Consider the following 19,656-nt stretch of genomic DNA (forward strand, 5'->3'; position numbering starts at 1 on the left):
CCCCCCGCCTGGAGCCCCCAGTGAGTGAGAGACCCCGGAGGGGTGGGGGAGGGAGCACTGGGCCCTGACAGGAAAGTGACTCTCTCCCCTCAGATCCTGGTGTTTTCCTCTCATGTTATCAAATATGCAGTTTGTGACACAATTTCTTTGCAAATCTCAAAGATTCAAATAAAATAACCTAAACATTTGCCCCACTTCTCTCTAGCTGTCTATTTCTAATTGAATATGCCCTGAGATTTTCCTGTCTCTAATTATAAAATTATAAGAAAATCTCAGATTTACACCTTTTCTCAGATTATTGAACACAAAATGTTTGCAAATGTTGCCCATTTCCTCTTTATTCATTTATCAAGTATTCATGTGAAACACTCAGATTTTACCTCCTATCAACAACTGATATAAAATCCCTCTGATTTTCCACTTTCCTCTCTATAATTTGCAAAATGGATCCAAAATCTCTGATTTCCACCCTTTGTCTTTCATTTCTGAACACTGATCTGAAAGCTCAGGTTTTCCCTCTGTGTCATTATCAAATGTCAATTAACAATCTTCTCAAGTTTTGTGCTGTTCCTTATGTTTCTAAATCCCAAAAACTTCTTCCTTCGGGGGAACCTGTTGCCCTGAGTCGCTCTCCATTCTGGATGTTGCAGGGGATTAAATTTCCCAGTGATTGTCTTTCCCCTCTCCTTTGAGGATCATTTGTTCCCTCTTTTAGCTCTGTTAGATATTTGCCAAAGAAAGAGACCAGCCTGATATTTAATACACATCAAAGCCAGAGGCCTCCCCCTGTTTGTGGATCAGTGGTTCGCAGCTGGTAATGGGAGAGTTGGCTGGCCCCTTTTCTTTTCTCCAGCTGGCACAGGATGAGGGGGTCACTCTGAGTGCAGCATGTCTTGAGAAGTATCCCAAACCACAAGACAAATGGTCTCTGTGAAGGGTTGCTTCCCACAGTGCTAAGATGTAGCCACCTCTGGCAGGATCCATGCTGGCTACTATTTGCTAGTGACAGGCCACGGAAATTTCTTACCTATTTTGCCCCTCCATGCCAGGCCTGCACAACATACGGCCCGCGGGCAACGTGCGGCCCGTGAAGTCTCACTGTGCGTCCCGCAGCTGGGAATCAAAGGGCTCTGGGCTGCCCGTAGCCGCGGGGAATCCAAACCCCTTTAAAGTTCAGCCGCGGCTGGGATTCAAAAGGTTCTGAGCTGCCCGCAGCCGCAGGGAGCCCAGAGCTCTTTAAATCTCAGCCGCGGCCAGGATTTATAGGGCTCTGGGCAGTCGGGCGGTGAGCTCAGAGCTCTTTAAATCCCATCCACCAGGGCCGGCTTTAGGCCAATTCAAACAATTCTCTTGAATCAGCCTCGCTCCTAAGAGGACCCCGCACCCAAGCCCCAGTACCAGCAAAAGCCAGTGTGCTGTACCAGGGTGGCCCAGTTTCCCCAGGGGGCAATTTAAAAGGCCTGTGGCTCCCAGCAGGGGCTGGAACCGAAGGCCCTTTAAATTGCCACTAGAGCCCTGCTGCTGGAGCCCTGGGGTATGGCTGCGGGGCTCTGGAGGCTATTTAAAAAGTCCAGGACTCCCATTGCTTCTACTTCCCCGGCCCTTTAAATAGCCACTGGAGTCCCTCCGCTTCCCCAGGGTTCCCGCGACTATTTACAGAGCTGGAGCAGTGGAAGCAGGGGCGCCCCGGGCCCTTGAAATAGCCCCCAAGCCCCAGGCTGCTGCTGCTACCCTAGTGGGAGAGGGGGGAGGAAGAGGAGGAGGAGGAGGAGGAGGCACTCACCATAGAGGATGGGCTGTACCCCCTGTACCTGCACCCCCTGCCCTGCCTGCAGCCAGCCCGCCCCCGGCCAGCCCCTGCTACACCCCCTGCCCGCACCAGCCCCGCACCTCCTGCCCTGCTTGCACCAGTTCCTGCCTGCAGCCTGCCCATCTCCAGCCAGCCCCACACCCCCTGCCTTGCCTTCAGCCCTGCACCAACCCCTGTCTCCAGCCAGCCCTGCACCCCCTTCAATGTCTCCAGCCAGCCCCTTCCACACTGCCTGCCCTGCCCGCACCAGCCCTGCACCCCCTGCCCTGTCTCCAGCCAACCCCTGCCATACTGCCTGCCATACCCACACCAGCCCTGCACCCCCTGCCCTGTCTCCAGCCAACCCCGTACCCCCTGCCTTGCCTTCAGCCCTGCACCAACCCGGCTCCAGCCAACCCCTGCCGCACCCCGCTTGCCTGAAGCCAGCCAGTCCCGCACTCCTTTGTCTCCAGCCCTGCCAACCCATGCCGCACCCTCCCTGTGGCCCTGCCTGAAGCCAGCCAGCCCACCCCACACCTTCTGTCTCCAGCCTGCCCCACACCCCTTGCCCAGCCTGCAGCCAGACCCTACCTCTGGCATCCTCCCCCTCCCCCACGTCCAGCCAGCCCCATGTTCACTGGTGCCCTGCAGTTCCGAGGGAAGTAACCCTGCACACCTGCTTCAATGAGATGGGCAGGGAGCAGCTGGGACCCACACATGTGCACCCTAGCACACCCTAAGGGAGTGGCAGAGCTCATTTCTAGTTCAGACCCATCTTTTTAAAAAAGAACTTTTAGGTAGGGTTAACATACATCTGTACTTTCCCAGACATGTCAGGCTTTTTGGTTCTTAAATCGCCATCCGGGAGGGAAATACGGACTTATGGTAACCCTACTGGTACAAAAAATACATACTGTGGCAGAACTTTTTATAGGGAACCGGTTGTTAAGAACTGAAAGGGTTTTTTCCCCCAATCATCCCTGCGGGGCCCCGCCAAAAATGTTCAAATTGGGCCCCGCACTTCCTAAAGCCGTCCTGCCAGCCACGGCCGGGATTCAAAGGGCTCTGGGCTGCTCGCAGAGATTCCCGGCCGCAGCTGAGGTTTAAAGGTCTCAGGGCTCCCCACCGCCACGGGCAGCCCAGAGCCCTTTGAATCCCGGCAGCAGCTGAGATTTAAAGGGCTCAGGGATCCCTGTGGCTGCAGGCAGCACAGAGCCCTTTGAATCCCGGCGGCAGCTCCAGCGGATGGAGTGAGGCTGGGATTTCAAGGGCTCAGGCTCCCCTCAGCAGCAGGAGCTCTGGGACCTTTAAATCCCTGCCCCAGCCCTGAAAAGCTCCGGGTTCCCCCAGTTGTCAGAGCCCCAGGCCCTTTAATTTGACCCTGAGGGCTCCCAGCCACCTCTTTGGCTGGGAGTCCCTGGTTGATTTAACATCAAGTAACACCTCCCCACCATCAACCTTCCTTTTTGACCCACAGCTGTTTTGTTGGGGCGGCGCTGGGGAAGGAGGGTTTGTTTCTGCAGGGCTGGGCGGGGTGTTTCCGCCAGGCCAGGAGGTCCTGAGTGGGGGGTGTTTCCGCAGGGCCGGGGGGGTTCCGTCCTCAGCTGTTTTCTTTGGAGTATTGTGGCCCTCGCTGTTGTACTCAAAGTACTGTACAGGAACTTTTCAGGGGGATTAAGGCAAAATGCCACATTTATTAGTAATACAGGTATCAATTAATACTCTATGATATGCACATGAGATATATATCACAGTCATGCATTCACGCACACACACAGACATAAACACACTCCGTCTTGCTGTTGTTACCAACTAGTTGCTCCCCTTAACTGCACTGGCCAGGTGAGTTAGATGGGGGAGGGGTGGAGCCCGGCTTCTACCGATCAAAATCGATGGTCCGATGGTGACAAGATGAGATCCGGGGTCCTTCTGCAAGACCCCGCGCATTTATAGCAGCTTCCCTCTTATGCAAATCTAGACCAGATTCAAAATCTGGGTCTGTGTCCTTTGGTCTTTGTGCTGCTTTTCTCTGGGTGTTGTCCCAATGCTGCTCAAAGAGGGTGTTTTCTAAAGAAGGTGCTTGCTTCTAATCCCTGAGGCCATCAATATGTCTGCTCTTCTTTATTGGGCCCACTTGACAAGTTGTATTGTCCTTTGCTCTGGCTCCCATTCCCTCTTCAACTGTTGTAGCTGTCTGGAGGTGGGTGTCTTCCAAGCCTCACTCATTCACACCTCATTCAGTCAATAGAGCAATTGATTACAGAGTGCGGGGGAAGATCTTATTCTACTTCTAGCAAAAAGGCACATGTTTTCTTTTACTTTAACTATACTATCCTTAGGGGCTATAACATTTGATACAAAGGTTTCTACCAATTTTCTATATAGGGATCTAATACAAAGTTGTATGAAAATAGAGAGGCACAATGCCAAGTCATATGAATTACAAAATAACATCATGCCGGATGCAATGTCATAAAGATACTTAATACAGAAAGATACGTAATACAAAATAACACAATGCAACGTTATAAAGATTTATAGAGATAGTTAATACAGAGATTTCTCTACATCACCGCTTTACGAGTTGTGCAGGCCTGCTGAAGGCATTCGCGGGGGTTCTTGCTCGTGTGGATTCTCTGATGCTGAATAAGGTGAGGGCTGCGATTGAAGGTTTTCCCGCACTCACTGCATTCATAGGACCCCTCCTGTGTGTGGATTCTCTAATGCCGAATAAGGTGTGAGCTGCGACTGAAAGTTTTCCCACACTCAGTGCATTCATAGGATCTCTCCCCTGTGTGGATTCTCTGATGCCCAATAAGGTGCGAGCTGCGACTGAAAGTTTTCCCGCACTCAGCGCATTCACTGACCAGTCACAAACTGTGCTTCTGATCCCACACACTGGTTAACGAGACTCTGAAAAAAGAAATCACACGGCCCCCTTTATTGCATGACAGTTCTCTGACTCCTAATCAGCAACTAGGTCCCGTACAGTGAGAGGTTATTTAAAAACTCTGCTCACTGTGATACAGCATGGCCAGAGGGCAGCAGGAGAGTGATCCTAATTGGATCCAGGAAGTGGGTGGGTAGAAGGTTAGCCACATTACCCAGGTTTGGATCTCATCCAAAATACCATGCTGCCAGCCAATCCTTTAGCAGTTAAACTAAATGTTTAGAAGAAAGAACAAATGAAAGAATGAAGTTAAATTCCATCCTTCCAGACAATTCTTTAGCATCTAAACTAAAGTTTTAAAAGAAAGAAAGACAGAAAGAATTTAAATGGAAAAGCAGTCAGATACATTCCAAAATGGATATATCAGGTTCTTAGCAGTATTGGTGAGTTGCTGGCTTGAAAGTCTGTCTGGAACGCATCCACAGCTTGGATGGGTCATTCAGTCCTTTGTTCCAGGGTTCAGTTTGTAGAGAAGTTACTCCAGAGGTAGGAAGGGGGATTGAAGACAAGATGGAGATGATGCAGCTGCGCTTTATATTCCTTTTGCCATGTGGCTTGTACTTCCTGTGTCCCAAACACAAGCTTCACAGCACATGGCATGGAAAAGCTTTGGAGGTTTCATTACACAGGCAAACCCCGGCATGTCTTGCTGACTCAATAGATGTATCCCCTTGGTCCATAGGTTCATTGTACAGCTGATGACCCTCAATGGGCCATCAAACATGCTAGGCAATGTTGATGCCAATATGTCTGTGGGTGTCACCCAGATAAACTGCACAAGTCTGGAAATACAGATATACCTTACATATCTGTAACTCAAAATACAAAGGTGATAGAAATATAGAAACAAAATTATCATGCTTGGCAAATCATAACATTTTCACTGACACTTTACATGGCATACCTAGCATGTTTCATTGCAATTTTATCAGATTATATTAGTTTATTATTAATACCAAAGTGTCTCACAATTTCATGCAGTCTCACACTTGCTAAACTAGTGAATTCCCAGGACCAGTTCCCCAGGTCCTTGAAGATGCCAAACATTGTGCTTATGAGCGATTGAAATACCCACATATCTGCTGGGAACACACACACAGACACTGTGTCAATCTGTACCCCTGTGTTCACTCTTCTAGAAAATTAGGATCAATTTTGTACCCAGTATGGCTTGTGAGGTATCATTAGAAAACGCATAGCCTACTGAATATTATCCTCCTGTTAAAATGTGTAGTAACACTGTATGTAAAAACTGTGAGATTTTACAGTATGATATTACTGAAAAAGTTACAGTTCTGGGGAACACCCACAGACCAGTTCCTCAGAGACAGCAAGGCAAACAGCTGGTCAAACAGCCATTCTCCTGCAGGGGGAAGGTGTGAAGACATTAAGGGCTGGTCTACACTACGGGGGGAAATCGATCTTAGATACGCAAATTCAGCTACATGAATAACGTAACTGAAGTTGAATATCTAAGATTGGATTACTCACCCATCCTCACCACGCGGGATCGATGTCCGCGGCTCCCCCTGTCAAATCAGCAACTCCGTTGGGGTTGGTGTTGTTCCGGAATCGATATAAGCGCACTCGGGGATCGATATATGGCGTCTAGATGAGATGCGATATATCGATCCCCGAGAAATCGATTTTAACCCGCCGATACGGTGGGTAGTCTAGATGTAGCCTTACATTCCATCACAGGGACCTATTGAGGCTGTTGTGGAAAACGACCACAGGATTAATATTTGAATCAGCTCAGCCTGAGGCTCTTTTCTTGGTTACAAGTACGCAGGGGGCAACAGCTATTGGAATACTGTTCCCGAGCTAAAAATCACACAAGCCTTTTACAGCTTAAAACCACAAACAATGACACATACGTTGCACGTTAATTTCCTTATTTGGAATATATTGCAAAATATGATGCACGTCAAAAGCAAGCTGAACAATCAGTTTTCCATATTTGGCCTTTCCTGTTATTTTGATTACACCTGGTGATATGGGAGCAAGACTCTCCATGTCTCAAGAAATGTCACTACCAACATAGGCCATTTTCACATGCTGGGGTGCAATCCAGATCAGCGAGGAGTTGTGTCATCTGTAATCCTGGGTGAGATTCAGTGTTCTGCTGCTGGAGCTCCCCTGTCTGGATACTCCCAGCCAGCGTTCAAGGACGCACTGAGTGTCTGTATGATAAGTAACCCTGGACTGGCAGCTCTGACTCCAGCCACCTGCTTGTTACACCCCAAGCACATTCTGGTTTGGGTACAGAAGGCTCAGGGTTTGAGAGAAGGCTGGGGGTAGGAAGCTTCTGTTCATTATGCTGGACCTAACCCCAGTTTTACTTGAGTAAAGAGGAGATATTTGACATTGTGAGATGCTGCTCCTGTGCTCTGTTCCCAAAGTGTTCTGCAGCAGAGGAGGGTCTCTGGTAGTATGTATGTTACTTGCCTATTGGGGTGATGCTGAAACAGGACAGGGTACAGATGGCATTGTGGGGGTGGCATGAACCTTCACTCTTCATTTCCCCTTCCAAGAACAGAAGGGACAGGAATCCTTACCCAGCAAGACCATCGTCTCATAGTTCCCCTGCATGACATCTCTGTAGAGGGCTCTCTGAGTGGGGTCCAGCAGAGTCCCCTCTTCCCTGGAGAAATACACAGCCACCTCCTCGAAGGTCACCGGCCCCTGAAAGAGCAGGAGTCCAATACTCAGTACCTGCTGACCCCCTCACAACCCCACTATTCATGGAACACCAGCACCAGGGAAATGGAAGCTCAGGGAGGCACATGTTAACAGAGTCCCACCCCACCTTGCTTACAGCAGCCAGGAGGCATCAGAGGGTAGAAAGAGAGAACCTTTGTGTCTCCTATCTGACAGACAGAAGCAGGGTCTTCACATTTATCACATAGCTACTAGCCAGAGCTTAATATGGGAGATGGGGCTGTTTCTGGACCCTGATAGTGGCTCCCTGGTAGGAATCCAAGCACTCTTCAAATAAAATATATGGAAGAAAGGGGAAGTCAATCATAAAGAATAGAAGTTAGAAGGTCAGAATTGTAGTGCCCATTAACAAAGGTTTAGAGAAAATAGAGCCTATCAAACTAAAGGGATATCCTTATTGGATGAGATCAAAAGTTTGGTTGCATCTAATAGTATTGATGTAATATACCTAAAGTTCTGTAAGGGACATGACTTGATTAGCACAATATTTTTACAAAAAAAAACTAGAATGATACAAAATAAACACGGCATACATTAAATAGATTAAAAACTCTGATAGTAAATGGGGAACCATGATCGAGTGGATTTCTTTCTAGCAGGTTCCTGCAGGGATTGGTTCTTGGCCCTGTGCTATTTAACATTCTTATCCATGACTTAGAAGAGAGTACAAAATCATCACTGATAAAGTTTACAGTTGCCACAAAGATTGGGGTTGGTGGTAATTAATGAAATGTCAGTAGATTCAGGCTCCATCACTGAGAGTCTGGGAAGTTGTCCCAGCCCTGGCTGGAGGGTTATTTCCTGTTCCACAAAGAGGGGAAGTTCCATTCCCAACTCCTGTGCCTTGAAATTAGGACCTATCTGACACTACACTCCCATATTCATCATAGTGGTATGATTATAATATGATTAGGACATAATTATGATCTATTTTGTAGAAGATGCATCATGTGTGGTGTCACTGGAAAAGTTCTGATTTGCTGAATATGATTATCCTATTTGTGTGCACATATCATGTTCGTATCTGAAGTTATGGATATTGACTCTGTATCTGTATTTCAAATGTGCTTACTCTGGGTAACACCCACAATGAGCCTTTCAGGTACAACAATGAAGAAGCCAGACAGTGCTGATGGCTCAACAAATACAATGGACTGTGGAAGAGCTTAGCCTTCCTGTGAATGTTTCAGCCAGCCTATGAGTCATGGCTACTATGACTCAGCAGGGCCTGTGATCAGACTACATGACACTAAACTCCATTTTAGTACCTGTATTTTTCCACAAACTGGACTAGGAACTGAGTTTGGAACAAAAGGTTCCCACCATATGGAAAAGCTACATAAGGTGGGGTGTGACATCATCTCTTGGCCTCATTCTCCACACAAGAGAACTTCTGGAGACACTTGAGAAACAAAAACGGATGTGGGGGAAGTGCTGCTCCCAGGATCAAGAAATTTCTAGCTTGTGTATGGAAACTTGGGGGACTGCTTGTACCATCAGTCAGGGTGAGAAATTGCTAATTCAAATTCTATCCATCTAGGATCTTAGGCTTAGTCTGAGTTTTGGTTATTTGCTAAATAATCTGCTTTGATCTGTTTGTTATCACTTATAATCACTTAATCTATCTTTCTGCAGTTAATAAACTTGTTTGATGCTTTATCTTAACCAGCGTATTTTGAGTGAAGTGTCTGGGGAAAATCTCAGCTTGTTGTGCACATCTGTCTCATATCGAGCGGAAGGGGAACTACATTAATGAGCTTGCATTATAGAGATCCCTGTGCACTATAAGATGGTATCATTCTGGATTTATACTACAGCAAGTGTGCAAGGCTGGGGAGTGGGAAATTGGCTCTTGTCTTCTATCTGTCCTTGAGTGGCTTAGGTAACGCACTCAGGTAGCTTAGTTGGCTGCATGGCGCCACCTGCTGTTGTGTTGGGTGATAACAGGCCCTGGAGAGGCTGGCGAAATCTCCAGCAAAGCAGTGTGAGAAGGGCCAGCCCAGCGTGAGGGTTAGAGGACACACCAGTTCCCAGAAGCTCCACAAACTGCCTCCTGGGGGTGACAACCCATCACGCCCTACACTACACAAGTCTCAGCAGGTTTGTCACATGCTGTCCCCTCCCTTTCTCCACCCGAGATATTTCCTGCTTCCCATCATCTCTAGCAATTCCCACCCTCTTATGCATTTACTGCTCCTCAACCTCCAAGCAGAGCCCGCCACTCTGATAATCTCTTACCTGAGCCAGCTCCATTGCAGCCATTTCCTTGCCCCTGGGAGGACGAGATTATCTGCAGCGAAACATGGATGTTATTCTCTGGCCTGCCGGGGTGAAAAGGGCAAGGTGTGAGAATTCAGATTAGGCTTTTGTCCATTCCACAAGCCGATTCCCCCCAGCTTTTCCCCTGCTAATGCACATTCTAGGTTCTAGCACATTGTGAAGCACAGAGTGACCTTATTCCAGTACAGGCCTAGCCCCCTCCCACCAGGGTGTAACCCTCTGACACATGGCGAAACCCTCCCAGTAACAGTCTCTCTCTTACACGTATCAAGTTTGCGGACAACACCAAGCTGGGAGGGGTTGTAAGTGTTTTGGAGGATTGGATTAAAATTCAAAATGATCTGGACAAACGGGAGAAATGATCTGATGTAAATAGGATCAAATTCAGTAGAGACAAGTGCAAAGTACTCCACGTTGGAAGGAACAATCAGAGGCCAGAGAAGAGCAGAAACAAAGGAATCACTTTGGGGGATTCTCCCTGTCATTTTCCCCAAGGCAGCTGTCTCAGGTTTACAAAGGTGTTTCATGTTCCAGCCTCTATACAGTCTCTCCTGGGAGTGCCCCTTTCATGGACTGGGCCTAGTTTTAGTTTTTGGTAGTTAACAATCTTGGTTTATTGTTCATCTAACCAGTATGTGTGGATTGAAGTGTGTTGGAAACTCTGTTTGGGATAACAAGCTGGTGCATGTCATTTTCCGCTGATGAAATGACAGACTTCATATGAGCTTGGGTCGTTCAGTAGCGTGCTGGACAGTGCAAGATGCACATTTCTGGGGGAAAGTTGGGCACTTGAGAATTTGCTGGTTTTCTCCTGAGGTGTAATTCATGAGTGGCTGTCTAGCAGCACTCAATACTGTGTAGCTGGGAGTGAGTTACATGCTGGAGACTGTGTGTTAATTGGCCAAGAGGGGCTGTTCTCGCGGGAAAACAGTGGAAAAGGCACCCCATGCTGGAGGACTGAGGGGACAGATATTTAACAGTCCAGATTGTACTCTGGGTAACGTCACAGACACTCATTATGACAGAGCCTCTTACAACACAGAGAAATTAAACCCATGTCCCAGAAATCGAAGACTCCAGACAGAGGGCAAGTGTCCCTGGCACTGCTTCTTGCTGACAGAGAGGTTCAGAGACAGTGCGAGAATCCTGGGGAAGCTGGGAACAGGAAGCATGGGCTGGCGTGTTCGGTGGAGAAAGGGAACAGGAAGGGCAGGGATATTACTGAATCCAGGATCTCAGCAGTACTAGATGACAGGATAGCACATAGTGCAGACCATTGGAAACACAATCCCAACTATACATACAAAATGATGGGGTCTAAATTAGTTGTTTCCACTCAAGAGATGGATCTTGGAGTCACTGTGGATAGTTCTCTGAAAACATCCACTCAATGTGCAGCAGCAGTGAAAAAAAGTGAACAATGTAGGAAATAATTAAGAAAGTGATAGATATGACAGAATATTTCATAGATCATATTTGTAAAAACAGCAAATAAATCCATGATACACCCACATCTTGAATACTGCATGCACATGTCACCCCATCTCAAAAATAGATATATTGGAATTGGAAAAGGTTCAGAAAAGGGCAACAAAAATGATTAGGGGTATAGGACAGTTATGCCAGACCTAACCTCCAGTTTCACTTGAGCAAACAGGAGATATTTGACACTGTGCAATATGGCTCCTGTGCTTTGTTCCCAAAGTGTTCTGCAGCAGAGGAGGGTCTCTGGTATTATGTGTGTCACTGGCCTATTGGGGTGATGCTGAAACAGGACAGGGTACAGATGGCATTGTGGGGGTGGCGTGAACCTTCACTCTTCATTTCCCCTTCCAAGAACAGAAGGGACAGGAACTCTTACCCAGCGAGGTCACAGTCTCATAGTTCTCCTGCATGACATCCCAGTAGAGGGCTCTCTGAGTGGGGTCCAGCAGAGCCCACTCTTCCCTGGTGAAATACATAGCCATCTCCTTGAAGGTAACCGGCCCCTGAAAGAGTAAGAGTCCAACACTAAGGACTTGCTGCCCCACTCACAGCCCCACTATTTGTGGCAGAGAAGAGTGAATCAAATGGAAGCTCTGGGTGGATCATAGTCAGGAGAGTCCCACCTCGACCTGGCTCAGAGTATCCAGCAAATGCCAGGGTGAGGGGATGAAGAGAGAGCCCCTTATCTCTCCCAGCATATCTATCACCCCCCTACTAGCCACTGACTGATACAGGAGATGGAGCCCCTAGCAGGGTCCAGGGAGAGCTCGCTGGTAGGATGCCCAACACCCTCCTCATTGTGAGGAGCGGGATATGAAGGGAGAGGCAGCTCCAATAAGCCTGACTCATGGGTGTCCCCTTATATCTCACAGCAGCTGATGGATAATGAGGTCAGGCTCCAGCACTAGGAGTCTGGTCAGTTTGAGTAGCTCCATGTAAGTGGGTTATTTTCTCTCTTCACAAATTAGGACATTTCCACCTCCAAACCTCCTGGGTCTGTTCCTAGAATCTAGGCCACTTATTAAATAACTCCCAGCAGGTCTGCCACACCCTGGCCTCCTCCTTTCCCCACGCTGTGAATTTCCTGCCCCGCTCCAACCTCCAAACCAGACTCTGCAAACCTTCCCACCTCTGGTGTATTTGCTCTCCCTTTCCTCCAGCAGGAACCCACCAGCAACCCCCCGATAATCTCTACCTGGACTGACTCCACTGCAGCCATTTCTCTTCCCTGTCCCACGCCAGGCTGGGATGAGCTGGAGCAAAACATTCTGCAGCCTGTCTGGGGGAGAAGGGCAGTTGTGGGCTTTTCAGAACCGGTTTTAGTTAATTTCACATCACAATTCCCCCAGGCCCTTTCCCTGCAGACAGACACCCTAGATTCTGTCATGCTGGGAAATGCTCAATCTGTTTATTACAATTTAGACCTGGCCCCTCCTGCCAGGCTAAGTCCACAGACATATTTTTAAACTCCCTTCTCTCTCCCCTCACCCCTTCTCTGAACACAAGGCTAGAAAAGAGCAGAACCAAAGGAGTCACTGCGGGGGATTCCCTCAGACACTGACCCCACTGCAGCCACACCCCAGCAGGGGGAATATGGAGTCAGGAACTGGCTTTTGCTCTGTCTGATCCGTGTTTTGTTCACTGGAAAGTGCTTCTGCCCCAGGATGCAGCAATACATGTGTCTGGGTGGACTAGAGAGCTGGAAATCTCTCCCCCACATTCATTTCTCCCACTGCCCCTTTCAGTCTCTCCTTCCCCTGTCCTCTCTCCCTGCCCCTCTGGCTGGGACAGTCCCATTCCTGGGGGCTTTGCTCTCCCATGGCTGGATTTCCTCCTGGCAACCGCTAATGGGAGGAGAAATGAGGTGGTGTTGTTTGTGCAGAGTCACTTTCTTGCCAGACCCTAGGACATTCCCTGAGGTCTTTCAGTTACCTGGAGACTCTGGCTCAGAATTTTAGTAGTAACAGGGCCTAGGACTGCCCTTTGGGGCTAGGACCAGCTGCAGAAAGTCATCCCCTGGGCCGGGCAGAGAAGAAGTTTTAATTAAGGTCACTTGCCAGCACAGAGCCCCACTGGGGGAGCAGCAGCTGCCAAGCCTGGTCTCCCAGATCACAATGGAGGCTGCAGCATCTGACCCAGGAAGCTGAACCCCAATATCCTGAGCAGAGAGGGACAGAGTGTTTGAGCAGCTTCCCTCCTTTAACTCTCTAGGGAGAGCAGCTAATGGGAGCCCCTCCTCACAGGGAGAATGGCTGATCTCATTTGACACACTGTCCATGTGGAATCACTCCTTGTCTTTCCATACAGTGACTCTGGATTAACAACGGTCTCAATGACACCAGGTTTCAGAAAGAACGAGTTCAGAACGCTGTGGAAAAGACCATCGTGTGGCAGTGCTGACTCCCTTCCCACCTCCCTCACCCCCGCAGATCTAGGACAAGGACTGGGGGCAAAAATTTTCCAAACGGAACCGAAAGTTCCTGCAGTTTTCAAAAGAGGAGAAAAGTAAATTCTGTGATTTCACACTAACAGTGTTTGCTAAGTGGACAGAAAGTTATCACAGTGACAGGGCACGTGACTGGGGAATGGACTTGGTGACCTGGTGACTAGGAGCCAGTACTCTGGCACAAGTTGACCAGAGAGAAGGATCATGGTTAGCAGCAGTCCCCAGACACCCCCTAGTACCCAGAGCCCAGACCCCCCAGCCAGGGGCCACAGACACCCCCCAGCCAGGATCCCATCAGATATTCCCTGGGACGCAGCCCCCAGAGTCCCTGGCCAGGGACCCCAGATACCCCTCAAAGCCCCACCGGCCAGAGAACCCCCACCACACCATGATTGCCAGGTTGGGAATCCAAAAGGGTTCCCCCCACCAAGAGCCCCCAGCAGCCCTGGACCCCCTCAAGGGACCCCCCCCACTGGGAACTCAGTCCCTCACTGCCTGCCTAGGAACTTCCCCACCCTCCAGAACGATCTACCCTGACATTTGCCTGGGACCCCCTCCTCTGCCCAGTGTGACCCCCTGATGCTTTACAGTGCGACCCATCACTCTGCTTCCCTGGCATGCCCTCACCTAGTGCCAGGGATCCCCTCCCCCAGCTCTGTGCACTGGGCATGGCAACAAAACCAGGAACCAGCAGGGGAAGCACAGACAGAGCCCCTGGCACAGAACCAGGCTCCCTCTAACCCTCTGTCCCGCCTCCCCAAGAGACACCCACCCCCACTGTTCTGCAGCCACCAGGCCCCCAGCGATACCCACCTCCAGGACCCATAGCCTCAGGGATGGGCACATCAGAACCACCACCCCCGAAAACCCCAAACCTCCACAACCCACCAACCTGACTAGGGTACCCCCTGCCCAGCCACCCAGAGGCCTCCCCCTAACACAATGCCCCTTCAGCTGCAATCTCCCCACACAGACACCTTCCCTGCCCCTGCAAGTGTTACCTCACAGAGTGTGAGAAGTGGCTAGAAACTTACCACCACCTCCTGCTTACCAGTCACACAGGCAGAGGGAACCTGGCGGGTGCTTCTTTAACAGGAGAATGGAAGGCCTGGAGGGCAAGAAAGGTCCACAGGCTGTCACTAGCAAATAATGGCCACCATGGATCCACCCCAGAGGCTGCTGCATCTTAGCACATTGGGAAACAACCCATCATATTCAATCAGAAATAAAACAACTAGAGAGAAGTGGGGCAAATGTTTGGGGTATTTTATATCAATCTTTGAGACACGCAGAGAGAACCCTGTCACAAACGACATTTGATAACATGAGAGAAAATCACCAAGATCGGAGGGGATTTGATGTTGCTATTAAATAACTAGAGGAAAAGGGAGACTGTTGGACTGGATTTTATATGACTGTCCAATACATAAACAGAATGTGATGGTCCACCCCGGCCACGGGGCAACCATTCACGTGAGCAGCTCAGAGCCCTTTGAGGAGCTGATTTAAGGGCGGGGAGGAGCTGGAAGGCTCCCTGGACAATGGAAGGGGGCCGCAGGGGGATTGGGAAATGGGGTCTGGGCAGTCTCCATGGGGGATGTGCTCCTCCCTTCCCTTCCCTTCCCTGGCAGAGAACGGGAACCTCATCCCATCCCACTCCAGTGGGAGCCATGTTCTGGGGAATGACCCAGGGCAACAATTTCCCACCCAAACAAGGACAAATCGCTGCAGATAAAATGGGTGGGAAAATCCACCCCCCATCGGAGAGATTTTAAATTGACATTTGAGAAGAATGGAGAGAAAAGGGAAAATCAGAGGCAATTAGAGAGCTGATCATTGGGGCGGGGGGAGGAGAATCTCCCTGGATTTTATAGCCACGTGTGATAATGAGAGAGAAAAGGGGAAATCTTGAGAGAATGTGTGTGTGGGAGGAAGTGGCAAAAAGAGGGACATGATCCAGTTAACTCACCTCCCTCTCACCCCGGGAATGTCCTGGCTGTACAGAGACAGATCTACCCCCTCCACCCCAGTGACCTCCCCCCCCCGCAACTCCGTCTTCTCCTCCCCCCCCGACACCTCCGCCCTCACACCAAAGGGGGGGGCTCTGCCAGCGCCTCCCTCTGAGCTCAACTCCTGCTCCTCCCCCCAGCCCGGATTGTGCACTTTAGACCCCCACGAACCCTGCCTCCAGCTGCCTGACCCCCCCCGCCCATCAATTTCCTGCTCTGTGCCCGCCCCCCCCACGCTCCCTGTTACTCCCCCGCCCCACTCCAGCCCCGCCCACAGCGCCCGGCGGAACGTTACAGCTGGTCCGGGCAGGGAGAAGGGCAGCGGCTTCAGCGGCTGTTACTGGGCATGCGCAGTGCCCGAGAGTAGCAAATTGCTATGGGGAGCGATTTAATACACCGCCCCCCCCGCCGGGCCCGGGGTCCGCCCCGCCCTCCCACATGATGGCCGGGCCCCGGCCCCCCCATCCCAGCGGGGCTGGCGGGCGGATCCTCCTGCAGCTCCACTGGGGCCGACGCGCCTCCAAGGCTTCTCCCAGGCTCCGTGGGGCAGAGTCACTTTCCCGCCCCCCAGCACCTCTCATTCCCCGGGGGCTCCGGGTCACAATGTCCCACCGCCCTTCCCCCGCCTGCAGCTCCAGCTTCTCCCCTCCCGCCCCCGCCAGCCACACCAAGGGGAACCCCCGGGCCCCAGTCTCTGTCCCCACCTGGATCCCAGCGGGGCCGGGGGCAGATCCTGGCTGCAGCTGAGAACAGCGGCTCCGCTCTGGCTCGGGCAGCTCCAGCGCTGCTGGCAGCACGTGGAAAACGAGGGAGCAGCTGCTCAGCCCGGACTCCTGTCACAATGTGCCAGAGCCCCACCCCAAGGAGCTGCCCCGCCCCTGATCTGAGCCAGAGCCCTGCCCCCAGGAGCTGCTCCGCCCCCGCTCTGTGCTGGAGTCCCGCCCCCAGGAGGTGCCCCGCCCCCGAGCTGAGCCAGAGCGCCGCCCCCTGGAATTTCCCCATGTTGGGTCTCTGAGCTTCGTTCTCCTGCCGCCTTCTTCCCAGCACCCCCTGCTCCCTTCCTGTGTCTGCAAACACCACCCCTCCCCCGGGGCCGGCTGCAGTGCTCGCTGAGGCTGACTCCAGTGGCTGAAGTTGCCTCCATCTCTGCTTCTCCTGGAGGGGGAGAGACAAAGAGAGGAGATGGTCCCAGGGTGTGAAACCAGAATCAGGGGGCAAGGAAAGAAGGACTGTTTGGAAAGGTAGGTTTTTTGTGTGGGGGGGGTGAGCCAGAGGGATTCAGAAGAAGTTGGGCAGCAGAGGCTCAGGGAAATTGAGGGGAACCTCCTCGGTGTCTCAGTGTTGGCCAGGGTTTGTACAGCACCTTGCATAATATGAGGTCTGATCTCAGTCATGGTCTGTGCAGCACCTGGCAGCCCTGATGTCTGTTTCCTGATCACAGGCTCTGGGAATGGAGAGAGGGAAACCTCAGCACCTGAAGGTTAATGCAGCCGTGTGTGCAACCCCTGCTAGGGTGATCCGACAGTAAATGTTAAAAATTGGGATGGGGGTGGGGTTAATAGGCACCTATATAAGAAAAAGACCCAAAAATCGGGACATCTAGTCATGCTAGTCCCTGCTGTTCTCATAAGGGGTCGGCTTAGAGAGGGTTTGGCTACACTTGCAGTTGTACAGCGCTGGGAGTTAAAGCTGTCTTCCTACAGCTGTTTAGGGAAAGCGCTGCAGTGTGGACACACTGACAGCTACCAGCACTCTGTCATGGCCACATTTGCAGCGCTGTTGGGAGTGGTGCATTATGGGCAGCTATCCCAGCATTCAAGTGGCTGCAATGTGCTTTTCAAAAGAGGAGGGTGTGGTAGAGTGTGACACGGAGCATGGGGGAGACAGAGCGAGTGGATTTTTGGAGCTGACACTGTGTCAGCTCCCTGCCTGGCAAGTTCAAGCCTCCTCCCCCACCCCTCTCTCATTCACTAAATGCAAATAGCCGCCTTTGTTTTTTCCTCACAGACCAGATAAGCCGCTGATCCAAAACAGACCCCCCCGTGCCCACCCGGCTGCTTCTCTCCTCAAGCAAACACCAGCTGTGGGTGTTCCAAAGGGATCCCCCTGCCTCTGCTCATTCACTGCAAACAGTAATTGTGTTTGGTTTTTAGATAAGCAGCTCCGGGAGCCTTGAGCTCACAACAAAACAAACACAGGCATCACACCAAAACAAAGAGCGTTATCTCTACTTAAAAGCATTATGGGAAGGTTCCGGAGGTCAGTGACAGCGTAGTAAGATTAATCACCGTTTACACTGGCACCCCAGCGCTGCATCACCAGCTCTGTTCTCTTTATTCCTCTTGTCGAGGTGGAGCACATGCAGCACTGTAGCCAGGGAGATACAGCGCTGTATGTGCCTTGCCAGTGTGGACGGGGAGTAAGTTACAGCGCTGTAAAGCCACCACCTGCACTGTAACTCTCCAGTGTAGCCAAGGCCTGAGTTGTAGTAATAATAGCAGCCAAGAATCCGGTGGCACCTTATAGACTAACAGACGTATTGGAGCATGAGCTGTCCTGGGTGAATACCCACTTGGTCAGATGCAACAATAGTCCCATATGGGCTAGTGGTCAGGATTCCTAGTTTTCATCCAGGTGGCCTGGGTTCAACTTCTGGTGTGGGAAGAGTGCAGAGCTTTTGCCCAGAGTGGAGGCAGGAAATGAAAGGAACAGGAAGGGATCCTGCCAGCAGTGGAGTTAGACAGTGTAGGGAGGGGACCCCAGAAGTGGGGGTGGGGCAGTGGTTTGGGGGGAGATGAGGGAAGGATCCCAGCAGTGCGGGAAGTTGACAACCTGGAAAGCACAGGCCTGGAATGGGGACCTGGAAGAGTGAATGTGTCCCTCTAAACCCATCAACTGCAGACTAGGCAGGCTTGGAAGAATTGCGTATTTGTTGGTAAATGTCAATTTCTGTGTAAACACACAACCCAATGGCAAAATATTTCCATCAATAATCATCAAAATTGACAGATGGGCAAAGTAAGAAACATGCTACTTGAGAACTTATCATGTTGTAGGAGCAGCAGTGATCTGTATGCTCTGTATAACCTGTATGCTCAAAAGGTCTGTTAAACTCCCCCAGCTTGTGTCCTTTCCCTCTTTGAATGCCTGTGAAGTGACTTTCCCACTCTCCTCTGTACCTCCAGTGAATGCTCTTCACCTGGCCCATCTGGCCAGTGGTTCACTGTGTTACATTCTATTGCACCTCAGGGAGACTGATCTTCATCGCACCGTCCATCGCTGCGCTGTGGGACACTTACCTTAAAGGATCCTGACATCTCCACTGCCAGGCCTGTCCTGGGAGCGTGAGTATGAGTGTGACAACCTCCCCCACCCCTTCTGTTGAGCGTAGCTATCAAGCTAATAAATGTGCTGCTTTCTGCCAAACTCTGGGGGGAAGGGCATTATTAGTCCTCTCTAAGCTTACTAACTGACCCAATTTTGGGTAACACAAGCAACATTGTTTGATCTGTTATTGTACCAAAGGGGGAGATGGTTGTCTATAAAGGAGGGTGAAGACTAAATGCCTCTGATGAGAATGGGATTTGAACCCATGCAGGCAGAGCATAATGGGGTAGCAGTCCATCACCTTAACCACTCGGTCACCTCATCTGAGCTGTCAAAAAACGGACAGGAGGAGAAATCTAAGGCCGGCAGAGATAGGGACATAAGGAGTTTTTAAATACTAAGCGTAAGCAGGGTCTGAATGAGCTCCCCTCTCTCACCTAGTGAGGAGCTGGGGAAAGACTTCAGGAACAGACCGTGTTTGCATAGACACACCTACTCTGCCTAGCTATGCAGCATGATGGGACCGCTTCCCCAAAATGACCAGTTTGGGATGGTCTTGGGTTACAAATCACTTTAGGATTGAGTGGAATGAAATGTTATTCTCCTTCCTGTATGAGTGAAGGGCAGCAGAACATACCTAGTCCGTCCT

The 19,656-nt window shown here is 50.6% G+C and overlaps 1 protein-coding gene across 1 annotated transcript in view; it reads right to left on the reverse strand.

Moving 5' to 3' along the window:
• The window catches only part of LOC127054176 (zinc finger protein 850-like), a gene marked incomplete at both ends in the record, with an annotated part of 1,166,641 nt that overhangs the window by 744,004 nt on the left and 402,981 nt on the right, over positions 1-19,656 (reverse strand). Inside the window, 1 exon segment of the mRNA XM_050960160.1 lies at positions 4,522-4,638. Within this exon segment, the coding sequence (XP_050816117.1) occupies positions 4,522-4,638 (117 nt within the window).

The sequence above is a fragment of the Gopherus flavomarginatus genome, chromosome 6 (assembly GCF_025201925.1).
Source record: "Gopherus flavomarginatus isolate rGopFla2 chromosome 6, rGopFla2.mat.asm, whole genome shotgun sequence".
Lineage (NCBI taxonomy): Eukaryota > Metazoa > Chordata > Testudines > Testudinidae > Gopherus > Gopherus flavomarginatus.